The sequence below is a fragment of the Humulus lupulus genome, chromosome 5 (genome assembly GCF_963169125.1).
Source record: "Humulus lupulus chromosome 5, drHumLupu1.1, whole genome shotgun sequence".
In the NCBI taxonomy this organism is placed as follows: Eukaryota; Viridiplantae; Streptophyta; class Magnoliopsida; order Rosales; family Cannabaceae; genus Humulus; species Humulus lupulus.
This window is the reverse complement of record NC_084797.1, coordinates 9,585,515-9,611,166: the sequence shown is the minus strand read 5'-3', so window position 1 is coordinate 9,611,166 and position 25,652 is coordinate 9,585,515. Positions and strand designations below refer to the sequence as shown.

The 25,652-nt window shown below is 32.5% G+C and overlaps 1 protein-coding gene across 4 annotated transcripts; it reads right to left on the bottom strand.

Moving 5' to 3' along the window:
* Positions 1 to 689: 689 nt before the first annotated feature.
* Positions 690 to 4,798, bottom strand: LOC133834365 (uncharacterized calcium-binding protein At1g02270). Of its 4 annotated transcripts, none has more exons than XM_062263953.1 (10): positions 4,564 to 4,798; positions 4,276 to 4,380; positions 4,063 to 4,195; positions 3,496 to 3,716; positions 2,779 to 2,855; positions 2,562 to 2,670; positions 2,320 to 2,473; positions 1,699 to 1,859; positions 1,498 to 1,605; positions 690 to 1,406 (listed from the first exon to the last, which is right to left on the bottom strand). In XM_062263953.1, the coding sequence occupies exons 1-10, from the start codon at positions 4,726 to 4,728 to the stop codon at positions 1,164 to 1,166; spliced, it is 1,476 nt and encodes a 491-aa protein (XP_062119937.1). In that variant the 5' UTR covers positions 4,729 to 4,798; the 3' UTR covers positions 690 to 1,163. The 4 variants fall into 4 exon arrangements, with proteins under 4 accessions (XP_062119937.1, XP_062119938.1, XP_062119939.1 ...); XM_062263954.1 differs by having other exon boundaries at positions 4,063 to 4,168; positions 4,564 to 4,796; XM_062263955.1 differs by having other exon boundaries at positions 1,699 to 1,809; positions 2,348 to 2,473; positions 4,564 to 4,795.
* Between the last annotated feature and the right edge of the window lie 20,854 nt (positions 4,799 to 25,652).

Sequence of the window (25,652 nt, the reverse complement as noted above, 5' to 3'; positions counted from 1 at the left end):
AACTTTTAAAACACCCACTTTTTTTTTCTTTGGTAGAAAAGAATAGAAACCTAAAGCTAGTAGGGCTTTTAATTATCTTATTGTTTTTATACTTTTATTCTTATTTTGTTCTTCCTCATTTTACTATTTACTAAGACTTTGAAATTAGTATTTATTTTAATGATGCCATCACTCTTACCAAATTCTATCACTTTCTTTTAGTCACTCAAACAGAGGGCATTCACTTAAAAATAATAAAAAAAATAAAGCTATATAGTTTAAAATAATCACTCTTAACTAATTTGGGTGACCTAGTTAAATTAAGGACACTAATATACAATATAATACATATTTAGATGGTTGTCTTTTTTGCTAAATTTTACAAAGATAAGACTTAAAAGGTATTTGAATCACTCCATAAATTATCTTTTTGGCCACAAAAAAAAAAAAAAAGTGTACACCTTGGCTTTGTTATGAGAAAATTAAACATGATAAACATAGAAAAATAGATAAATATATGGCATAATTGATCATGCTCTCATAGTTATATAAAAATGTTAGGAAAGAACTACAACAGGATTATGATGAATGGTTAGGATAATAGTGTACAATCTTGATGAATGGTCAAGATTGTATCATATCCCTATTGTAGAATTACCCAAAAATGTTATCTATTTTAAAAGGCTATTGTAGAAATAGAAGACCAGATATGGAGTTATATCAGTGTATTCAATTCAACTTGTTCAAATGCTGTTTAATTAGAATGAGTAAGCCATGTTGAAGAAGAGAAAATCTTGTGCAAGAAAAGAAAACCTTCTCACTCATCATCATGCTACAAAAAAGGGAGTTAATTGTTTTTATAAGGTTTTACATACAGCTATATTTACAAATGTACAAATCTTTTATAACCTTCTTCTTTTGCTTTCTTTATCTATCTATTCTCTTGTTTGAGCCAAATGCATCAGTTGAAAAAAGGACACTTCAAAGGATAGGAATGGCGTCTCATGTCGCGCCCTGTGCTAGCAAGTTTGATGGTGCAGCCACAGCCATTGATGAACATGGTTCAAAAGCATCAAAAACATGTCTGGTGGACTTTTAAGCTCATTTCCCATTTCATAATCTCTTCAAGGCTCTTCATGTGCTGGTCTCACATGTGAATCTGTGATTGAATTCACAATGGCCGGCTAAGAGATTGGTTGTGAACATGGCATCCTAATAGGCGAGAACACCACGGTGAGTCTTGCATGATCAGAGAGAGAATAGTCATCTGGCCACCTTCCTTTCTCCACTTCAGGAGGAAACAAAACTGCATTTTTTACACTGAAACCAATTGTCTGTTGCTTGCTATCCTTCATACCATCCTCTTGAACCACTTCCTCGCTATATTCATCACGTTGTTCAGACGCTGCAGGGTTCCAAATCCGCTGCTGCAATGGCATAATTGACAACATAAGTACTTGTTATTACTTCTTGTCTAGTTCTACACTCTAAGATAAAGCATCATCAGAAGGTGTTTACCTGAAATTCTTTGAAGTCAAGAACTCCATTGCCCTCTATATCAGCTTGATCCCACAAATCCTTTGTCTCTTCATCGCTGAGTCCATAGCAATGGCCAATCAAATTCAGCTGGAGAAAACATGAACAACAATCGATCAAATACATGTCATTACACTGCTCAAACCAATATCATAATGTAAATGAACTGATCAAAGATCATACCTGTCTAAGTGCTTCACAGAAACCTGAATAGTTGATGCAATCGCTATGGCTATCAGCCTTGAGAAATGCAAATGCATCATGTTCTGTCAGTGAAGCTCTTCTTAGAAGATACTGAAAACACAAAAGGCAAACCATCAAAGATAGAACAAACCAGAAGCTAAGGGCCTGTTTGGCATTGTTTTCTGTTTTTTGTTTTCAAAATTTTGTTCTTAGAAATGAGAACAGAAAACTGTTTTTGTAGTTTTCAAAAAATAAGAGTTGTTTGGTTAATGTTTTCTAAAAACAATTTTTTTAGTTTTATTTTTTTTTAAATCTTAAATAAAAAATTAACAAATATATTTACAAAGAGAAAAATATTTTAAAAATTTGTAATAAATAATGAGATAAAATAAGTTGAAAGAAAAAATGATGAAAAATAAGAAGTAAAGTTAGGAAAAAAAATTTGAGAACAACAGAAAACAACTTTTTAATGTTCTCAAAATTTTCTGTTTTTTGTAACTTTGTTTTTAAAAATTGTTTTCTGAAAACAATGTCAAACACCCTTACTTGTTTTCAAAAAACAGTTTTTAGTTTTTAAAAACAAAAAACAGTTTTTTAGTTAAGGTGCCAAACACCCTCTAAATCTCACAATCAAAGGCCAAAAACTGACCTTGAACATGCCAAATACTGCTTCAGTCCAACTTGTTCTAAGGAACTTGCGGTAGCTATTGGGATTAAGAAGCCAAATGAAATCAACACCGCATATGTTGCCACGATGGTTGCGATGGCTGACCCACTAGATAAGAAATTTGAAGAAAAAGAAATGAGCAAATCCCAATTTAAAAAATCAAACTCTTTGAGTGAAATTCAAGAAACCATGGTACCTTGTGTGCATCTGCATCGTCATACTGATGAGCGGTATCATAAGAAGAAACAAATCCAAGTGACCTAAGGAACTTGTAAACATGTCCTCTTTTGCTTCCATTCCAATCACTGGAAAAGCATACATTGCAAGAGAGAAGTTAGGAATGACTTGTGTACAAAAACAGGAGAAAACAATGAAAAGAAACTACTTTTTCTATGAACAAAATATAATAATACCCGCAAAGTATAATTGGCATGGAATTAAGATTGTTCTCCTTCTGATAAGATTCAACACATTGCAGGATTTTGTAGACCTGTACATTCAATAACAGGCATGATATGGTCAGCCTAATACACCATCATGAACATAGTAAGTGAAAAGAAAAAAAATAATTGCAAAATAGCCTTGTTTTGATTATATTTTGCAAAATGACCCATCAGACAGAGTATTTCAATAGGATGTCGAGTGTGTTAGAGCTTCTCCAATGGGACGGCATATATGTATTTTGGTGTGAAATTGACATCAAATCAATTCCAATGAGACGGAAAATAGTATCATTTTGGTGGAATGTTAAAGTATCTCACCTGTTGTAGAAACGCCAAAATACCTTTTTTACTTTTTTTCTTTTTGCTTTTTATATTAATATTTTATAAATAAATAAATGCATAGTTACATTATTTTTTATGTATAAGATAAAATAATATGATAATAAATAATATATTTTTTTGTGTAAATTTTAGTGTTATGATTAGAATGGAAAAAAAAATATGCTGTTAAAATTTCACTATTTTGGTGTTGAACGAACACCAAAATAGCTTCCGTGATTGGAGTTTCTCTTAGACAAGGTATCGAGTGTGTCTGGGAGGTCGCCTATTTTGCAAATAATTATAAAAGAGAGACTATTATGCAAAGTGTAAAGTTCACAATGAGAAAAAAAATGTAAAGTTCATTACCTGATGCAATCTAACAAGACACAAACTTGCATCATGAGGGAATAACAAGTGAGTATTCACAATGAGAATCTCCTGCCTGGTATCATTGTTTCGACATTGTGAAACTGGGGAAGCTAATTCAACATGTAACAACTGAGCAACACGGTCTCCACAATCATTGAAATGTAACTCTCTACAGTTGAGAACTCTAAAGAAATCCTTATGAACTGCTGTGAGTAAGCCTATTGAAAGAGAACAATGCACAGAGATGAGCACAGTCAAAACCAGATTTAGATATGTTAATGAATCTACAAAGGAAAAGGCCAACCCCAAACTCAGCAAACCAAACCAGAAAATTGGAAAACAGAATTTGCAGAAGTCATTCTTCAAAATAGAAAAATCTAAATATAAACTACTCCTTCTATGAAGTTTGAATTTTGAAGAAAGGTGATGTATGTATGGAGATCATATCAAGCAACTTTTTTCAATGAGATTATTACACTTTACGACCGAGTAAAATTATGATTCACGTGGTAATGAAAAGCTTTTGAATCGAAAAAGAAAAAGGGAATAATCAAGACAACATACCATCACCACGATTGTTCGTACGACCAAGTTTGAAACTCATGTAACCGGCAGCACCAAGCCTCTTCTCATATACATCAACAAGTTCTTCATTTCCAACCCAAAACTCCTGATGATTAAACCAAAGAGTTTGAATCTATGAAAAAGAAGAAACTTTTTTTGTTTTAAAAGATAATTTAGACCAGAACAAAGGGTGGTTTTTGTTTGATTTTTTACCTGAAGGCAAATGATGGAAGATCTTTCATACAACAACCAATCTAAAATGCTTTGGTTTCTGGTCATCCAAAAAGCTCTGTAATCGCTTTCACGGCAACTGGGGTCCTGGTTAAGAAAAACCCAGAAAAGGAAAACAACAAACAAAAAAAGGGGATTCAACACAAAGTTTTTGTATTTTTAAGAATAACCCATTTGAGGAAAATGGTAAAGATTGAAACTTTAGGATTGGTATGAGAAAACCCATCAAAGGAAAAAAAAAAGAAGAAGGAAGAATTGATTATTACAAACCTCATGGTTGAGACGTTTGTAGATAGGGGCAAGAATGTTAAAAGTGGTACATGTAATATTACAAGGTTGTTGAAGGTGTTTTTGGTCTCTAATGGCGGATGAGATTGCATAGCTTCCTATTCTTGATATTCTTCCTTTCATCTTTGTCTTCCTCTCCTTTTTCATTTCTCTAAAGGTCACTCTTCCCACCAATCTCTACCCTTTATATAAATATGTATTTAATAAATATAATATAAAATAAAAATAAAAATAAAAAGAACAAAACAAAAACAAAAACAAGTTGAAGATTTTCACAACTAAGGCCCTAGTTGCGCCCACCGAATGTAAAAAAATGGCCGAAAAACTATCCAGGGAAAAACAACTGGCTTTATATAAACACACACACACATATATATATATATATAATATGTATATATTAAAAAAGAAAAGAAAAAACTGATTGGCCTTTGTTCTAGTGTAGAGAAGAAAAGACAGGGTTCATCCTTATTAACGGAAATACCGGTAAATGTGAGGTTACCATTTTAACCACGAAAATTATACTATATAACTCTAACTATAACTATAGAGATTATATATATATATATATATGTTATAACTATAGAGATTATATATATATACATATGGGTGCACCTATATTTATTATGAAAATATAATATTGTAAATTTTTTTATTTTTTAAATATATATAAATTTTTAAATATAATTAGCGTCTCTCATTGACTGAAAACAACATTAATTATGACAAAAAAAAAATTAAATTCAAAATAAATATTGAAACAAATATTTACCTCTCTTGACTTGCTATACCAAATTACTATATTGACACGTCATCATAATTATTAATATGTATATAAATATATATATATGTATATGTATTAGAGGGACACAAACACATATAGAGGAGCCAATATTATTACTCGAGGACGATGGAGATGGAGCGACCTTGCATGTTGCTAAAGGCCAACCTAATTCTTGGTGTCGTTTTATAGTTTATATTTGACTTATTAGTGTGTTGTGTGTGCCACAACATATATATATATATACATGTGTTATATATATGTATAAATAATGATATTGAGTTGTTTATATACGCACCACAAACCCCATTTATTGTTTTTTATTTTTTATTTTTAACGGTGGAGAATATATAAAAAATATATATATATATATAACGATGCTATGCGAATATATATTATCATATATTCTTTATGTGTGTGTGATATTGTTTTAGTGATTATTATTATTATTACGTGAAAGAAGAAGAAGAAAAACGAGATGTTGTAATATTAATTAAATCGTTCTTGTTTAATCTAATAGCTGTATAAAGAAAATTATATGATTATGGGGTCTTCTTAATCATAGATATATACATAACGAGAATTCTATGGTTGGGGTGGCTTATATTTCCGACTTGTAAACAGTTTTCGGCACGATTTTTTTTTATGACAGTGTATATTATAGTTATTTAGAATATCTGTAAATTTTCAGAAAATTCCGATTAATTTATAGTGATAACAACTAGGTTCAAACATGTTATTTTCCACGCGCATAAAAAAATTAGTCGCACGTGCAACAATCTGTTTTTAAACTAGTTTTTGACACTGTAAATTATTTGAAATTTTCTGAAAATTTGCAGGATGATCTAAATAACTACAATATACACAGTCATAAAAAAATCGCACTGAAAACTATTCATGAGTTGAAAATACAAAATAGTCCTACCGATAGGCCCTACCCTAGAAATTTCCCATATATATTATTATATAATTTCATAGATGATTGAGATTGTTATAAATTGTATATTTTGATTGAGATTCGTTTTCTATAACACTTGTACTTGTACGTGTAGTTTAGTGTCCACCTAGTTGTGATATATAGTGCTATTAATTTATTCATTTTGTTTTTCGTTTTGAATTTTGCTTCTTTAGAGAATAATGACATCTTATCATGCATTGTAAGTTTGGTTTATGTAATTAAATTAAGAATTAATGTATTCTAAACTTTATTTTGTGTAATTAGGCTTCAAATGATTATAGGGTAAACATGATACAATCTAATAAGACAATGATTAATGCATTTCTTTTAAAAAAATCTTTTTTAAAAAAATAAAATTAATATGAGGAATTTAGAACTTTTAATAAAATGCATATATGTATTAAATTTTACATATAATTTTTATTAAAAAAGAAAAAAAAAAGAATTTGGCCTCCCTAGAGTTTGCCGTCCATGACTAATGGGGACTAATTCTTGACCCCACTAAAATATTAGATGTGACTTGACAAATTATCATATTTATTTTTTGATTTTTTTTTTAAAAAAAAGGGGTGAAAATGATTAATTATGGGATAAAAAAGAGTGGTGGCAATTGATTTGAGGAGAATAAAAAGATTACGTGGATTAAAAATTAAGCAAAAAAGAAAAAAAATATATTATATATTAGGGGGCCACCATAGGCTACTTTTTTTTTTATGATTTTCATTGGCCGAAAGTTGGAAAAGGCTGCTCTAAAGAGAGTCATAGTTAGATTGTGTTGATAACCTATCACTGATTTTAATGCCTACTTCCTTTTTTATATTTTATATATAAATATATTCCTCCTAATTTTGGACCACTTATATATTTTAATTTCAATTATAATAACTCCTAGTGATGTGATGATATGTTATAGTATTATCAGCTTTGATTAATTAGTTTATTCGATTTGTATATAAGATTTAAATGTAATTTTAATTGGGAGTGGTTCAAGTTCTTTATATTGATATTCCATTAGTATTGTTTTCATTTAAAATTTAGTCCTCTAATGTTAATGTATTTTGCTTTTTTTATTTATTTTAATATAATTGTACTAGAAGTGTTCGAGATCCAAACTAATTCAATTATTCAGAACCAATCCAAACCAATCAAATTATAAAAAATTAAATTGGATTGAATTGAATTGAATTTGTAAAGTTAGATGTTAATTGGATTAAATCGGATGATGGATGAGACTATGAAAATCCAATTAGAAACCGATCCAATCCAATTAAGAAAATATATATTCTTTTTATATATGTTTTATATTAATTATAAATATATTTAATTTTCTTATATTTTTTCATAGTTTTTAGCACTTGGAGATGTTATTGTTATTGTTTTCATGTTATGTTATTATAACACTTTAGTTATTAGTTTTGAGACATTAATAATAAAAATTTAATGGCTAATATTTCAAGGACGTAATGTGGCAATTGTAAAAATTTAATTTAGTATTATTACTACATAGTGTCTAGTTTTTTTTTACTTGTTAATTTGTTTAATATTAAAATTTAGTTTCAAATATAAAATAATTCATCCAACAATTACAATTGAATTAGATTGGATTTTTAGATCAAATCTGATTGGATTGGATAATAATTTCGAACATCCAACATTTAATTGGATTAGATTGATTATGAGTAAAAAAGTTATATTGGATCAGATCGAATGAGCATCCTTAAGTTGTATCACGTACGATTAATATAACTATGTTTCTTTTAGGAAAAAAAAAAAAATCTAATGTACAATTCTTTGCAATGAGAAAATCATCGTTTAGTTAAATATGAGAATATATGCCTTAATAATTTCGTATGACACCTTATAAATTTACATAAAGTGTTTTAACTAAATGCATGCATTTTCAAATAATAATAATAATAAATGCATATATATGCTTGTTTAGTTGGAGAAAGCATTTCCATTTTAAATTGAATATGTTTTTGAGGCTTTATTTGGACCTTACATTTTAAAATGAAAAAAAAAAAAAAAAATCCAAAAAATTTCATTTTCTCATATTTGTATTAAATCAATAAATTACGGATTTTATTTTTTAGAAAAATTAAAACTTAAATGTAGTATACTTTTTTAAAATTTACAACAATTATAAATACATAAAAAAAATATTAAGAAAAATCTCTTATTAAATTTGTGGAAAACATTTTTCTTTATTTTTTTTCTTATAAAATTGTTCCTTGTTAAAATCCAATATTCAAACAAGACGATAAGTTTTTTATTTGATCATTCATTTTTGCTGAGATATATTCAATTAATATTCGTTGATTCTTGATAAATACATATCTTATATTATATATACATGCGATGTTTCGATCGTTAATTTAAGTTTTACTTACAATGACTTTGAACACTAGCTTGATAATGAAATCACACCTACTATTATTCCTTTTACACACTTTTTTTTAAAAAAAATAAAATAAAAATAAAAATTCCTTTTACACCTTGCTAATCTGAAAATAAAAATATTTTTTCTTTATTATTTAGAAACGAGAAATTATACTATATTGATCTCTTGAATTTTAGCTAAACATCATTACTTAAATTATTTTTATGATAATTTTTTTACTTAATTAATTTTGGTCTAAACCATATTTTAATAAGACATTTTTACTTGTATTTTACAACAATAAAATTTTAATTATTTTTTACATAATATATATGTAACACTTTTTAATATTATTTATTTTTAGTTTCGAAACTAAAAATGATAATAAATTAATCAAAGTTATATTATTTGTAATAAAACAGAGATTAAAAAAGTCTTTTATTTAAAAAAAATAGTAATTAAAGTCAACTACACATATATATGTTTAATTTTAACATATCTTGGAAAACAGAAAATTATCATTTGACTTAAAATATAAAAACCAAATATGATATTAATTAATTAAGAAAAATCAAAATAACATTTTCCATTAGAAAAAATATGAGATGCTAAATGGTAACTTTTTTTTAAGGGCATATTATAAATGCAAATATTAATATCAATTAAACATATTAACATTAACTATATGACTCCATAGTAACTTTTTTGCATGTATATCTAGCTTGAGGCAAATCTTTTTTTATGCCAAATATTAATTTGACATTATATATAAATATTTGGTCGGAATTTGACATTATATTTGGATAACTAAACATATGATAAATAAAACACTATCAAGTAAAAATAACTGTCTATAAACAAATTTCTAATTAATTACTATATAACTTCAAAAAAAAAAAGTAGTTCAAATTATATCTACTATCTAAAATACAAATGTAAGACTTACATAAAAAATTAATATACCGATCGAGATCCATCTGTATTAATTTGTAGTGCATAAACATCTTAAATGTTCCATAATAATGTTATGCTTAAGAATGCATATTTTTTGTATGGGACAAAGTTCTTGTTCTTGACACTCACCGCTTTGTTTTGCCTTTTGTATCTTTCTAATTATTTGAATTTTTTTTATTTATTATTATTTACGGTCTCCAACTTTGATGGAGATTCCCCGCTACTAGCGGAGAATGCATTTCTGGCCTTTCATATACTACTTTACATCATCTATAAAATAGTATGCCTAATCTCCGTCTTTCGAAACATATGTATGATAAGTGTACTTAAAATATGCACTCAAACATTACATACAGCGACGTGACAGTTTAACTTAATCAATCATATTTATCAAAACTGAGACTCACGATTTTAGAAAGCAGTGTCACGTCACTATGCATAATATTTTGATCCATATTTTAGGTGCACATATCATTACTCATTATATATAAATAATGGGAAAGAATATTATTATAAATGTAACAAATATATAAATATATATATATGAGAATTTTCTTATAGGAGCTTCACTTTAAGCCCTATCAGTAGGGCTCTCAGTGTTTATAACCCGTGAACAGTTTTCAGCGCGATATTTTTTTATGGCCGTGTATAATGTAGCTATTTAGAAAATCCTGCAAATTTTTAGAAAATTCCGAATAGTTTACAGTACCGAAAACTAGGTTCAAACATGTTGTTGCACGTGTGCCTAATGTTTTTTATGCGTGTGGAAAACAACATGTTTAAACATAGTTTTCGGTACTATAAACTATTCAGAATTTTCTGAAAATTTGCAGATGCTCTAAATAGCTACAATATATACGGTCATAAAAAAAAGTCACGCCGAAAACTGTTTACGGGTCGAGAAACACTGAAAGTCCTACCGATAAGACTTAAAGTGAAGCTCCTATAAAATAATTGTCCTATATATTTATAGTGTGGTTGTGATGATTATTGTTGATAGAAGAATATTGGAGGGACATGGTTGTTTAACATGTAAGAGACACAACTACGTCACTCAAAAAAATGTGGGATCGCATTAACACAAAAATATCTAGTTTAGTAACCTAGCTATGATCTAGTTTAAATTGTACTTTTTTTTTCAATGATAAATGTTTTCAATAAAAATTTCACAAAATGATTCAAAAGGTCGGTACTCAACAGTTGAAAATAACTGAGATAATAAACTGATATAAATGGGTCGGTGCACCCCCAAAACAATAAAGATATAGCTGTAAAGATAAAAAAGAAAAGAAAATAAAAGATAATTATGAGGATGACGTGTCATAATTCTCCATGGTATGGACAAAGGCCACGTGGAAGTACACGTGGAATGAGTAAGATATGGTCCAATAGTAATGAATCTTAGCTTAATTAGCTTGACTTTATTAGGGTTGTGAAGATTCTTTTTTTATTATGATAATGATGATAAAAAATAAAGCAGATTCACTATTTTATGGATCTTCTAATAAAACGGAAAGTTGGTTGATCATATTTATTATTTGATATGTTTTGTATTAACCGAATTTAATCTAAAATTGTCGTTGTTGACATTAAATAATAATAATAAAGTTGTGGGGTTCAGGTTTTATAATAATTAAAAGAAAAAATTAGGGCTCCACTGCTATAAAACGACGTTCTTTTTAGTTGGGTAGTTGAAGTCACGTTCTACTTATTTTATATAAGAAAAATGAAACATATTTATTGATGTTAAACGACAAAAAAACTGGTACGTATGTATTTTACTTCTACTATCCTAACTAACACATGCATATACTTTATTTTGTCCAAACAAAAGTTTTTTTTTTTTTTTTTGAAATAAGTCCAAACAAAAGTTAAGTTAATTGATTATGAAAATCAGTGAATTGAATGTTCAAGGGACAACCAGGCTGCCAAATTTTGGCCATTTAAGAAAATAGCTAACTTAGCAAGAGCATGAGCCACTGAGTTAATTAAGCTTATTATTATAAGCCTTATAGATATATACTCAGATGAATCTCAATAAATCAGAGATGAATTTAAGAACACAAATCAGTAAGACTAATTATCAAACAGTTAGAAAACGAAAAATATGAAAGCATAAATCAACACAAGTCTATAAACTTGTTGAGTCTAATTTATGTCATGTTTAGGTGGTATTTTAGGTAGTCTTTTATGTTATTTTTATTTCATTTAGTGCGAGTTTATGTTTTTATTTGTTTGTTTTGCAGTTTTTGTGATTAAAAAGAAGATTTGAGTACTCGGAGGAAAAATGTCCAAAAAGAGAAGAAATATCAAAGTTTCGGTGATATTTTTTACTAAGGATGGATCTCGACGTGATTTGGAGGCGTTTGTGATTTTTCGAGCTTAAAAATGCATGACTTGAAAAATGTCTTAAGGGCTGCAACATGAGTGCTTTGGAGCCGCAGCCAGCCCTTTAAATAGAATCGATGTTTTGGAGCAGAGACTTGAGCTGCGGCATGGCTAAGGAGGGTCGCGGCGCGCCTAGCTTTGGCTGCCCAGGAAATTTGACACGGGCTGCGGCGCTTGAAATGCTGAGCTGCGGCCCACATTGCTTCTGACGAAAAATAAAAAGGTTTTTAACCAAATTTCGAGAGGAGATAAAAGAGACTTTTGGAGAGGACGATTTTGGGAGCAAGGAAGACATCGTGGAGCATCTCCATTCACTCTTTAGAGTTCTTTTTCTTTTACCTTAGAATTCTATGTTATTTTTCATTGTTGTTTATGTTTAGAATTATGATTATGAACTAAATTTTGTTTCTAGGGATTTTAATGTAATCACTTGGATCTTTGTTATGTTCTATGAGGATTTCGTGATTCTTTCTTCACTTCTATTCTAAATTATTTGATCTGTTCTTAATGCTTGTGAATGCTTGATCACCATTTGAATGATTTATGATTTTGATTCGAAATCTGAAAAATGAGAATTGATTATGCTATGATTGAATAATCACAATTTTCATATTGGATGAAAATACCTATATGAATTGTGTAGTTTTAGGATTATTGTGATCAATGCCTTTTATATGTTGGAATTTACCACAGGAATGTAGAAAATTCACATGTAAATTGAGTTCTTTGTTTCTTGAAAAAGAGTAAGAATCGTTTATGTTAATCCACTATTAGTTTAGGAAGAATAACTGTGAAGTCTGATTAATGTAATAATAAAGTGAATAGTTGATGAAATTAAATCCCTAGAAACAAAATTTAGTTCATAATCATAATTCTAAACATAAACAACAATGAAAAATAACATAGAATTCTAAGGTAAAAGAAAAAGAACTCTAAAGAGTGAATGGATATGTTCCATGATGTCTTCTTTGCTCCCAAAATCGTCCTCTCCAAAAGTCCCTTTTATCTCCTCTCGAAATTAGGTTAAAAACCTTTTTTTTCGTCAGAAGTAATGCGGCCTGCGGCTCAGCATTTCAAGTGCCGCGTCCCGTGTCAAATTTCCTGGGCAGCCACCCTCCTTAGCCATGTCGCGGCTCGAGTCTCTGCTCCAAAACATTGATTCTGTTTAAAGGGCTGGCCGCGGCTCCAAAGCACTCATGCCGCGGCCCTTAAGACATTTTTCAAGTCATGTATTTTTAAGCCCGAAAAATCACCAGCGCCTCCAAATCACGTCGAGATCCATCCTTAGTAAAAAATTATCACTGAAACTTGGATATTTCTTCTCTTTTTGGACCTTTTTCCTCCAAGTTCTCAAATCTTCATTTTATTCACAAAAACTGCAAAACAAACAAACGAAAGCATAAACCCGAACTAAATGAAAGAAAAATGACGTAAAAGACTACCTAAAACACCACCTAAACATGACATAAACTAGACTCAACAATACTGATTCAGAACAAGATCAATGTGATCTTGAACCTAATCCAGTTTTAGGAACCACTATCTCTTCTTTATTCAATCAGCAAAATGAGTACAAGACTTCAATGGAGCTTCTTGGAACAATCTTGGATCAAACTCTCTACACACTCAATCACACAAGTGTTTTCCTCTCAATCCCTGAGCAAGCACTTTCCCAACAGTTGTGCTTCTCAATACAGTTCCCCAAACCCAGCTCTCACAACCTTTCTCAATACTCAATCTTGATTTCCACACTTGAGCTCTCTCTTCTAATCCGATCTTTTTGTTGTTTCATCTAAATTTTCTCTGCTCTAACAAGTGGATTCAACTTGTCCTTTTTTATAGACCAAGGAAAGAAATAACCCTTAAGTTAATGAGGTTATTATGACAGTTGTGAACCAAACAACCCACTAAGAGAGTAGTTGGGATGTGGAGAAACTACTCCCATAGTTGTTATTCGGCACCTTAAGGTGCCCAACACCGCATGAGGTGACGTGTTATGAATGGTTAACGATGCCTCATAGTACTTATTAAATTCATATATGTGGGACCCGATATTAGATTGCACCAATAGCGATATGCAATTTTCTTGTGGTGTCAGGCACCAGTGTTGCCCCTTAGCAATTCTCTATATCTATAGAAGCACATCAAAATGCAGAGAATTAGACTCATGATGCATGGCTCCTGAAGCACATCAATAGAAGAAGATCGCTTCATAAAAGTCAATGGCATGGGAGGAGAAGATTGCTAGAGTGAGTTGGGAATATAGACTATGAATAACAACTAATTTGAGTTGTTTAGTGTAGTGACACAAAAGATAGATGTATCATATACCTCGGAAGATGAAATTATTATTTGGCGTTGTTGACTGTCTTTTTTGCTATCAACCTTAAAAAGAGAGATTAAAGAAATAAATAACAGGAACACAAGGATTTTTACGTGGTTCGGGTTATAAATGTTAGAGAATATATTTTGTAATTGCTCAATGGAAAAGTGGAAAAACCAATATACAACTCTATGCAAAAATTACAATAGACTAGATGATAGATAAATAGGTTTACAACTCAATGACCAACAATACAAGTGAGATACCAATAAATATGTAAATAGAAATAGAAGAAGAGGATTACAAACTCAATGCAATAATAATACAAGAAGAACAACTGAATGTAAAAAATCAATGGAAAACACAAACTCACACTCAACCAAAGCGTAGAGTAGTGAGGATCACCAACTTGAACAAGGTTCAAAACGTTTGTCCAAAAGCTTATTTCCCCATATTCTCTAAGCACTAAGGGATTTCTCTAGGAAATAGCTCTATGGAATTATCAAGCCTCTATGGTGTATTTTTCAACAAAGTGCTTTGTGGATGAAAAATGGTGTGTCATACAAGTGAGCATTAGGCTTCTATTTATAGAGTTTGAGATACCCTTTGGATTTCAAATTCCACCAACCCTCATGGCTGTTACCAATGTTTAATTAGATTAATATGGAATTAAAATTGAGATTTGGGAGTTATTTAGGTTTTTAGAACTGTTCAACACATTTGGAAAAAACTGAAAATTTGGCCTGAAATGCACCTATGGCCACGGCCAGGGACATCAGTGGCCGCGGCCACTGCTCTCTGTCCCCCAGGCTGCGGCCACCATCATTCAGTGGCCGCGGCCACAGCCCATTTTCAGCACTTGAAAATGTGTTGTTTTTCCAAACGGTTCCAAACCCTCCCAAATGATTTTGTAACTCCCAAAACACATTATTGGGGTTAAAATCATATCTCCAACAGCCATATTTCATAATGGCTTTATGAAATCCAATCTCAAATGTGTAACATATAATATACACATTATTGGGTAATATTTGGGAGTTACAAATTTGTAATTGATTTTGTAACTCCAAAATATGTCACATTTGGACACACACATGTGTCCAATTTTGTGACTCTCAATAATATGTTACAAGATGTGACAAATCACATTTTGTCACATTATTTAATCTAATATTATATTATATGAAATAATATAACATTCCCCCACTAGATTAAATAATCATTTTTTGTAACACTTATTTAATCAATTAAACATTATATTGAAATATAATATTCCCCCACTTGATTAAATAATCACTCTCTATAGAAACCTTTGCATTGGTGCATAAAATAAAATGTCTTTCGACTTGAATTTTACCTTAGTGTAATTATCACAAAGTTTGTTGAAATTTTGGTTGCCGAAGCATTGAACCACTATCCCTTGATAACAAACCGGTGATAACACACACACCTTTGCTATGTTCATGATTAGTGGTGAAAATTGCATTATTTATTTACTTTAATAGCCAAAATAAATTAAGTTTAATTAATATTTTCATTAAATTAATATGATTTATTTTATAAATGAAAATATTTAATTATGATTTAATTTATTGTTATTTTGTAGGAATTAAATATGCATTTTGTCACAAAGAAAAGAAAATAAATAAATAAGTAAAGTTGAAGAAAGGGATGAAGAAAATGGCATTTTTGAAGGAGTTTGGCCCAGCCCCGAAGGCCCAAACGAAAGCCCAGGCCTGCTGGCCTTTTCTCCAACTTCAGCACCATGTGGTGCCTTGCACTCGCGCCACGTGTCCTAGCATCACTCCTGCCAGCCAGTCCACATGCGCCACGTAGCATCTTCAGCAATGCCCATCAATTCAACTTCCTTCAGCATTCCACCACGTGACCAATTCAATATCATCTGCCAAAGGCCCAGTAGGCCCAATAACGTGATCCCCAGCAATAGTGTGACCTACAGCCTTCAAGCAATAACGTGACACCTGTCCTCCAAATTGCTTCAACAGCAGCAGCCGCGCCACGTGGCGTGCTCCCATTGGCTGCGGTTGGGTCAACACTTCCAGCTGCCACCAGCCCATTTTGTGTGCTCTTTGGGCCTTGGACCTCCCATTTTTAGCTTTAAAGCTCAATTTTTTTTGGTGTTTTAGAAAAAGAGCAAAATGACCTTACACCAAAATAGCTAGGGTAATATTAATAATAAGATTTGATTTTTTTTAATCATATTTTATCATTAATATTTCAGATTTATTTTGTAAACCCCATTTTGTTGTTTAATTTCTTTTTAGTCATTCTCTCCATCTATAAATAGGGACACTTTCTTCACATTTGGTATGTAATTTTTAGAGTAGAGAAACTATAGCAAAATTTCCACTCACTTTCTTCTCATATTTTCTTCTTAGAATTCTGTGAGAATCATGAGCGTAATGGCCTAATCTTCCTAGGAAGGTTATGGATGATTCCATATGCAAGTGATGTTATTTTGCTACTTTGATTTACTATGTTCTTAATGTAATATATTTGAGTTATTTATGTTCTTTCATTTCTATTTTTATTTTGTTATCTTTATTTACTTATGCTAATAGTATATAGGATTAGTCATGCTCTTTCTATGTGCTTTTAATTAGTAAAAATAATATTGATACATAATTTTATGTCTAATCTTCTATTGCATTATTGCCCTTGGGTATTTTGTCATTTTTAGATTTTTCATAAGATTAACATTGTGCTTTTAAAGTAAATAATTTTATAACTCAAATGAACTTTTGTTAGAAAAACTATGGACTTTAATGTTAGATTTTCCAAGTAAATAAATGTTGGGATGTGAACTATTTACTTGTGTATTTTTGTAAATCAAGTAACCAAGTAACTAAACAAGTATATGGATGATTCTTGAAACCTTTCATTTTCTCAAACTCTTGATTACATCTTACATTTATTTCATTTCTCTCATTTCATCACTTTATCAAAAAAAATACAATACCAAAATCTCAAACCTCTTTCCATTTACAATTTTATTTATTTCTTGTTACTAACTTTTTGTGTTATTTTCTACTAATATTTTGATTTTAAGTTACCTCCTTGTGGATCGACCGCCCGATTATACTACAACCACCGCTTAGTGGTTGTCACATTTTGGGCATTAAACAGTTCACTTGAGACCTCAATGTCTCGCTTTTGCATCGTTAATGTCCATGTGCACATTCCATTCATAGACTTTTCTTGAGAATGACTCCAAATTCTCATGAGGGGCGTCACCACCCCTAGGTCTATATAGGTAGAACTCTTACAGTATTTTGTTACCCTAAAATACTTGTCTTTTCAAGACTGAGTTCTATTAAAAAAAAAACCTTTCGGTTTTAACCCTCATTTTGGTAGCACACTAGTACTCATATCTCAGATGGGACAAATTTGAGTACTACTCTCTATTCATTTGATTGACTTGTTATTACCTATTGAACCTAATACTAGTTTGGTTACTAGTATTAAGATAGGTTACCATCAACCGTGAATCTCTTTAGGGAGTCGAAGTCCCACCCCTTGAAATGTAGAAATTATTCTATTTGAATCATTTTTTTTTCTCATGTATGCATACTTAGACACTCTCATTATTTTATTCAAACTTTGTTGCTAGCCATAGTTTGATTAAAATAGTTACCCCTTTAAAATAGTGATTTTGACCATAGTCAACACCCCCACTATTTTATAGTTTAATATCCAAGATAAACATTTGAATATTATTTCTAGAAATCTCTTTGTTTCTAAAATTCTCCTTTATGTTTTAAATTGATTCCTTCTTGAATCAAAATATTACAAACAGTAACTTTAGATACCAAGCATGTCTAGATTTATCCATTCTATATATATATAGCCAATGTGATTTAGAATGTGGAATTCCAAATCACCTATTTGATAGAATGACCAAATTAATCAACTAATTAACAACAAAATAAATTGATTAACTTTGGAGTATCACCCCCACATTTCTCATATAGTGACAATAAAATATCACTTTAAAATAGAAATATCTTCATTTCTAATAAATCATTTATCCTCCAAGATAAATCTAGACCTAAGATTCTCAAAGTTCATCATGAGTCCTTAAGCTTCATGATAAACACTCAATGGATCAAGATAAAAATCCTCAATGTTTATCTTGATTCATTTACTTGCTAAAGCAAGACACATTTATTTGAAAGTAACTTTCACTTGGTTGCTTTCTTTTATATATTTCACAAAATAAAATGTGAACACAAGTGTAATGTGAGAATTTCTCAAACAAATAATCAAATTATGAAATAATAGGTGTACACACTTACCTATTATTTTAACAAGTTCATTTTGAAACTTTGTTAATGTCTCACACAAATGTCTCATAGAAAAATAAAGAATCATCATAGAATAATATTTTAATTTTATTGATAGCTTTCAAGAGTACAAGCTTTATTACAAAATAACAATTTTCCCAACAAGGCACATAAACATGGTAATCATGCTAGAATCTCTTCTTCCTTTTCTATAGCATTTACCTCATTCTCATGTGGGTCCTTTCGGTACCTACACACTCTAACATAGTGCCTGGGTTTTCCACAAACAAAACAATGACCTCTCACGTCTTTGAATTGTCCATGATCTTTCTTTGGACCTAAAGGGTTCCCACTACCCCTTTTGTTGTTGTTGTTGCCCTTTGGATGCTTGTGTGAAACTGCATTGGCCTTGGAAGTCTCATCTTTAGACTCATTCACACCCTTGTCTCTTATTCTCGATTCCTCTTCAATTCTAATGTGTTTTTGGATCTCTTCCAAAGTGTAATCCTCATTCTTATGGAGGATTCTTTTCCTATAGCTCCTCCAAGTTGGTGGTAATTTTGCCACTATTGCACCAACTTGGAAGGCCTCGGGAAGCTCAATCTTGAGAACTTTCAACTTGTTCACAATCACTTGTAACTCATGACTTTGAGGTAAAAGAGTTTTCCCATCAATGAAAGAAAATTCAAAATATTGAGAAATTAAGAATTTTCTTGTACCTTCTTCCTCAGCCTTGTACTTAGTCTCCAAGGCATCCCAAATCTCCTTCGCGAATTTGGTATTGGTATAGAGATCATATAGGTTATCGGATAGGGCATTAAGGATATGACCCCTACAAAGAAGGTTGTCCTCTTCTCTCTTCCTTCTTTTCTCCACCTCTTCGGGAGTGTCTTTGTCGGATGGCTCGGCTAGAGGTGCCAAGGATGACTCAAGGATGTAGGCTATCTTGAGTGTTGTCAAAAGGAATTTCACCTTGTCTTGCCACCTAGTGAAATTGGATCCATCAAACATATCCAACCTCACTAAGTCTTGGTTCATGATCTTTATGGTCTCTCCTTCCATCGAAACAAAAAGGATTAACCTTTTGATTGTTAGAGAATATATTTTGTAATTGCTCAATGGAAAAGTGGAAAAACCAATATACAACTCTATGCAAAAATTACAATAGACTAGATGATAGATAAATAGGTTTACAACTCAATGACCAACAATACAAGTGAGATACCAATAAATATGTAAATAGAAATATAAGAAGAGGATTAAAAACTCAATGCAATAATAATACAAGAAGAACAACTGAATGAAAAAAATCAATGGAAAACACAAACTCACACTCAACCAAAGTGTAGAGTAGTGAGGATCACCAACTTGAACAAGATTCAAAACCTTTGTCCAAAAGCTTATTCCCCCCTATTCTCTAAGCACTAAGGGATCTCTCTAGGAAATAGCTCTCTGGAATTATCAAGCCTCTATGGTGTATTTTTCAACCAAGTGCTTTGTGGATGAAAAATGGTGTGTCATACAAGTGAGCATTAAGCTCCTATTTATAGAGTTTGAGATACCCTTTGGATTTCAAATTCCACCAACCCCCATGGCTGTTACCAATGTTTAATTGGATTAATATGGAATTAAAATTGAGATTTGGGAGTTATTTGGGTTTTTAGAACCATTCAACACATTTGGAAAAAACTGAAAATTTGGCCTGAAATGCACCTGTGGCTACGGCCAGGGACATCAGTGGCCGCGGCCACTGCTCTCTGTCCCCCATGCCGCGGCCACAGCCCATTTTCAGCACTTGAAAATGTGTTGTTTTTCCAAACGGTTCCAAACCCTCCCAAATGATTTTGTAACTCCCAAAACACATTATTGGGGTTAAAATCATATCTCCAACAGCCATATTTCATAATGGCTTTATGAAATCCAATCTCAAATGTGTAACATATAATATACACATTATTGGGTAATATTTGGGAGTTACAAATTTGTAACTGATTTTGTAACTCCAAAATATGTCACATTTGGGCACACACATGTGTCCAATTTTGTGACTCTCAATAATATGTTACAAGATGTGACAAATCACATTTGTGTGACAAATCACATTTTGTCACATTATTTAATATAATATTATATTATATGAAATAATATAACAATAAAAGAACCTTAGTCCACGAGTCTTTGGTACCAAGAGGATTGGAAGCTTGTTATGGCAAGTTCCAATGGTGTATTCTCAAGCAACGTTTAGATTGCTCTGAGTACAAGGTGTTTTCTCTCTAAAAAACCGAACCCTTTACAATGAGACTCCTAACCCTATTTATAGAGGTTGTGATCATTAATTTTAATCATCAGTAATTAATACACATTCTTCCCATTATTGGGGGATTACTACCAATTAAATGCATTGGGCTGCTTTGAATAGAGACCACGACCCAAGCGAGATCCAAGGGGCCCACTACAGAAAGGTACTTACTTTATGGGGAACATGCCCCAAGTACTATCAGGGCGTGCTGTAAATACCTCCATGTTAGACGACATAGTAGGAGTGCAAATTGTCAAGTCGTACACTCGACAACACTGTGGACGGATCGCCAAAAAGGTTGTCAAACGACCCTTTGGCGCTGCAAACCCGCAACGGCTGACACCTAGTGCAAATCTTAGGTTCGAGGACCAGAACCTCAGACATGGGGGACGACTGACGAAGAACTATTGTCGTAGTTGTTTCACCTGGAGAACCTTTAGCTCCGAGGACAAACTTCAGAGGGTAATCTAACTCTAAGGTACCTACGACCTACTAACTGTAACACTTTACTTCCTTAGAGTCTTTACTCAGTGAGTTTAAAACGTGCAATTAACTCGCTAATCGAGGTTTTAGGTTAAAAATGTGGCTAAACTGTAATAAAAGTCATTTAATATGAAAATGTAGTCATTCATTGAAATTATAAAGCGTTATACATTTGGGATCCCAAAATACCGTTTAGAAAATACATTTAAGGTCGACTAGGCGACAAATTCAAGTCTATACATTGCATTTTCCCAAAATAACACTGGCTGTGACAACTAGGTAGGCCGAACATGTACACGTCACTTCACGCTCTCCGTACTCATGGTTGGTCGACCTTTCCCTTGCCCTTACCTACACCATAGAGCACCCATGAGCCGAAGCCCGGCAAGAGAACTCAACACAAATAATCAACATATGCATATCTATCAATCAACATATAACAAAGCAGCCAACAGGCTAAACATATAGCGGTCGTGCCATTCCAGGTACTTTACCAGGCCCTGGGTTCGCAGTCTATACCGTGAGGATGACTCATGCATTTGTGAAGGGTCTCAGCCTAGCGGCTTGCACTCCACGTGCTCAACATCGCTCCCAGCCCTTGCCGTACTCGGCCTTGCACTCCACGTGCTTAACGCCATTCCCGGCCCCTTGCCGTACCCGGCTTCTTGTCGTTCTCGGCCTTCGCCGTTCCTAGCCTTTGTCGTTCATTCACGAGTATGCAACACATATCATATAATCAAGAAATACTTAAACAAATACAAAACATAAATAATAGGGCTATGCCCTGCAATTCAATCACATAGGGTCGTGCCCCACAATACAAACTATAGGGCCACACCCTGCTCTATGGGTACATCATTTTTCTTACTTGTGTCCCAAGCTTCTTGAGCACCGAAATCCCGAGCACAGTCCTCTAACTCGAGCCTCGCTGAAAACCTAGTCACAACACACAAGTAACGCTCTCGTTACTAACCAATTCATAATTGTACCCCAGAACCAATCCCGTGCTTTCGGGACCTCCCGTTTCCCCATACAAGGTAGCGAAAGCATCCCCCGAGCCCCCTGGGCCAAGGTCCTAAAAACACAAAATCCAACACCCTGAAAATGGCCTAGCACCGCGGCACAGCCCTACAGGGGCCGCGACGCCCAGCAGGGGCTCCTTATCCAGACTCGTCTCAGCGCCGCGGCACAGAAGAACAAAGCCGCAGCGCTCATACGCGAACCCAGAAAACTGGGTTTTTCCTACTATTTTTCCCGAGCCAAAACTTACCTAAATCATTACCCAAGTACACCCAAGTTCCAATTCGACCCAAAACTCCAAATAAATAGTATAGCAACTCATAAACACCAGAAACACACCCAAACATCCATCATAGCTCAAAATCACATAGTGGTTTAAAATTCCACAGAAACTTCAACCACGCCAAAAAATTCACTTCTAAATCAATGAAATTCTTACCTTAAGTAGGAATTCGACCCTGAGCTGCTTCCAACCCTACTCCAAGCTCAAATCCTCTGATTCCCAAGCTAAATCTTCACAATTATTAAGCCACAAATCCAATTTTTCAACATTCAATCCCAAACTCTCAAGAACAAGTAAGGAGACTCAAAATCAAGGATGAAACCTTACCTCTGTGTTAAGCACACCCTTGAGCTGATTTCCCCAGGCACAGCAAGTAAAATTCTTCAGTTCTTAGTCTAGAATCCTAAAAGTTCTTCAAGCTCTTAGTCACCAAGGAAAGGGAAAGAGAGTGTCGAGTATGAGAGGGAGAGAGAGACCTGAGAATTTTCTTTTTTTTGTTTCTTTTTCTTTCCTCTAAGTCTCTAGAAAGTCAGCATCTAAAAATACATGTATATCCCTTAGCCAAAAGTCCAATTTACCCCTTAAGTACATCTAAATCCTCAAGTTCCACAAAGGGCAATTTCGTCATAAGCCATATCCCGCTAAGTCCTCGAGTACTCCTACAAATGTCCGTTAATCCCGGCATACTCAAATCATTATTAAATTACTACCCATTACTCAATAAATCCCAAACTCATATTATATACCCAAAATAACCCTAGGCTCCTCTCGAACCGGGTATTCGACCTCGTTGTGACTTTCTAGATAAACTGCTCCCTAGGACTGTCTCAGATCGTGCATCATAGATATATCACCACTCACTCGTGGTGTCAATCACAATATTCATAAATATAACATTTTTGCCCTCAACAGGCTGAAATTACAAATATGCCCATAACAACCAAATGGAGCCCACATGCATATTTAATTCACCTAAATATGCATTTCTACTCACATAATCATCAAATTCACATATTAACATAATAAATCAATTATTGCGCTCCAGACACGCTAATCAAGGCCCTAAGCCTTATTAGCGAATTTGAGCTGCTACACTAACTGTCAAAGACAAGGCCTCACCTAGGAGGATCCTCGCCCCGAATAGAGGCCTTGGGGAGTAACATACCCCGAAGATGTCTATGAGCGTCCGAACCAGTCACTGTGAGTTGCCACGTGTTGGAGGTGAACATACAGACAACATGTCTGTAAGCCTAAGGGTTGAACATCAAAGTTGGTATGCCTAAACATGCTTTGAGGGTTTAGCCTTGGGGTGAAAATATTGTCCCTAAAATAACCAACAATCAGACTCCTCGTTTGTAGAACCGCTCCTAATAAATTAACTCTTATGTCCAGAGGAAACACTACGAACCATCTTTCCCTCTCATATGACTCCAAAGCCTCTTCCACCGACGTTGATCCCGATTTGATTGCATGTGCAATCTTTCTCCCCAAAACAACCACCGAGTCTTCCAGTGCAACACTAACTCCTTGTCCTAAATTGGGAGTCATTGGATGCCATGCATCACCCACAACCATCACTCTTCCTGAATAAGCCAACGGATTAAGGCCAAGCCACAACCATCAATCGGCCGTGGGTGCTCTGATGATCGTACCGTCTAGTGTATGATCAATGATGTCTAGTAGTGTCTCGGCAGGCCACCCTCGTAGTAGCTCTTTCCATTGCAAAGATATGTGTCATCCTCATTCGAAACTTTTTGTCTTTTATTTCCTTTTGGTTTAGCTACTTTATATAATTCCAAGTTATTTAGTAATTGTTTAATTAATGAAAGCATTAAAGTTCGAATATTCATTTGCATGTCTAAAGAAAAATTAAGAATAATCAAATTATAAATAAAATATTCTAAAGTCATTACATTCAATAAAAATCAAAATACTAAAAGAAACAAACTAAAATATTGTTCAAACAACAATAAAGTTTTTCTTTTAATAAAAACTAAAGAACTTTCAAATAAAAGGACTTTCTTCAACGCTTTCTAAAACTAGACACTTTCTCTATCTTCTTTCTAGTCTTTTTATCTCCATCAGCAAGTTCTTCTTAATTGCTCAAATGTCTGTAAAGAATAAAAAATATGATTGGTGGTTTCTAAACAAAGATACCGAACGATACATTATAATCTACTATTTAAGCTTAAGATAAAGGCAAATCATATTTACCTTTTTCACGAATGTGGTCTTGATTGTATATCCTCATAGACAACATCCCACATATCACTTGCGTATTCAATATCTTCGAACTTTTTTCATGAGCTTTTCTTCCATAATGCTAAGAATATAAAATCTTGCCGTGTGATTTGATCTCATCCAATCAACATATTTCTCATTTTCCTCTTTCCTTGCATTCCATGATGGCATATGCAAAAATCGTCTCTCATTAAAAATATGTTTTAACTGTTTAGCCAGAAAAATGAATAAATTTGAATTTATCCATCCACCTTCATCCTAATCAGATAGTTTAACTTTGTTTATATGATCATCAATCATTTGATGCATGAATGGACACATAATGGGAAAGTAGTTAGGTGGCAACATTTTATGACTAAAAATAAAAACCTCCTCCTTCCATAACAAAATCGAAATTTCTCCATCAAAATCATGATCTTTGAGAGATATAGAACAATATGCAAAACATTGTTTCAAATGTGCATGTGCATGGCAACTTGTTCTCTTTTTTTTTTTTTGGATCTGATTTTTTTCTTCAAACCTAGCTGTAATCAGTTACAATTATGATCAGTTAAACTTTTTTATTTGGATTTTATTTTTTTCTAGGTCTGGCTAAGTAACTAGTTACCATCGCAATTGGTTTTGTTTTTTTTCATATTTTTTTTTCAAACCTAGTTGTAA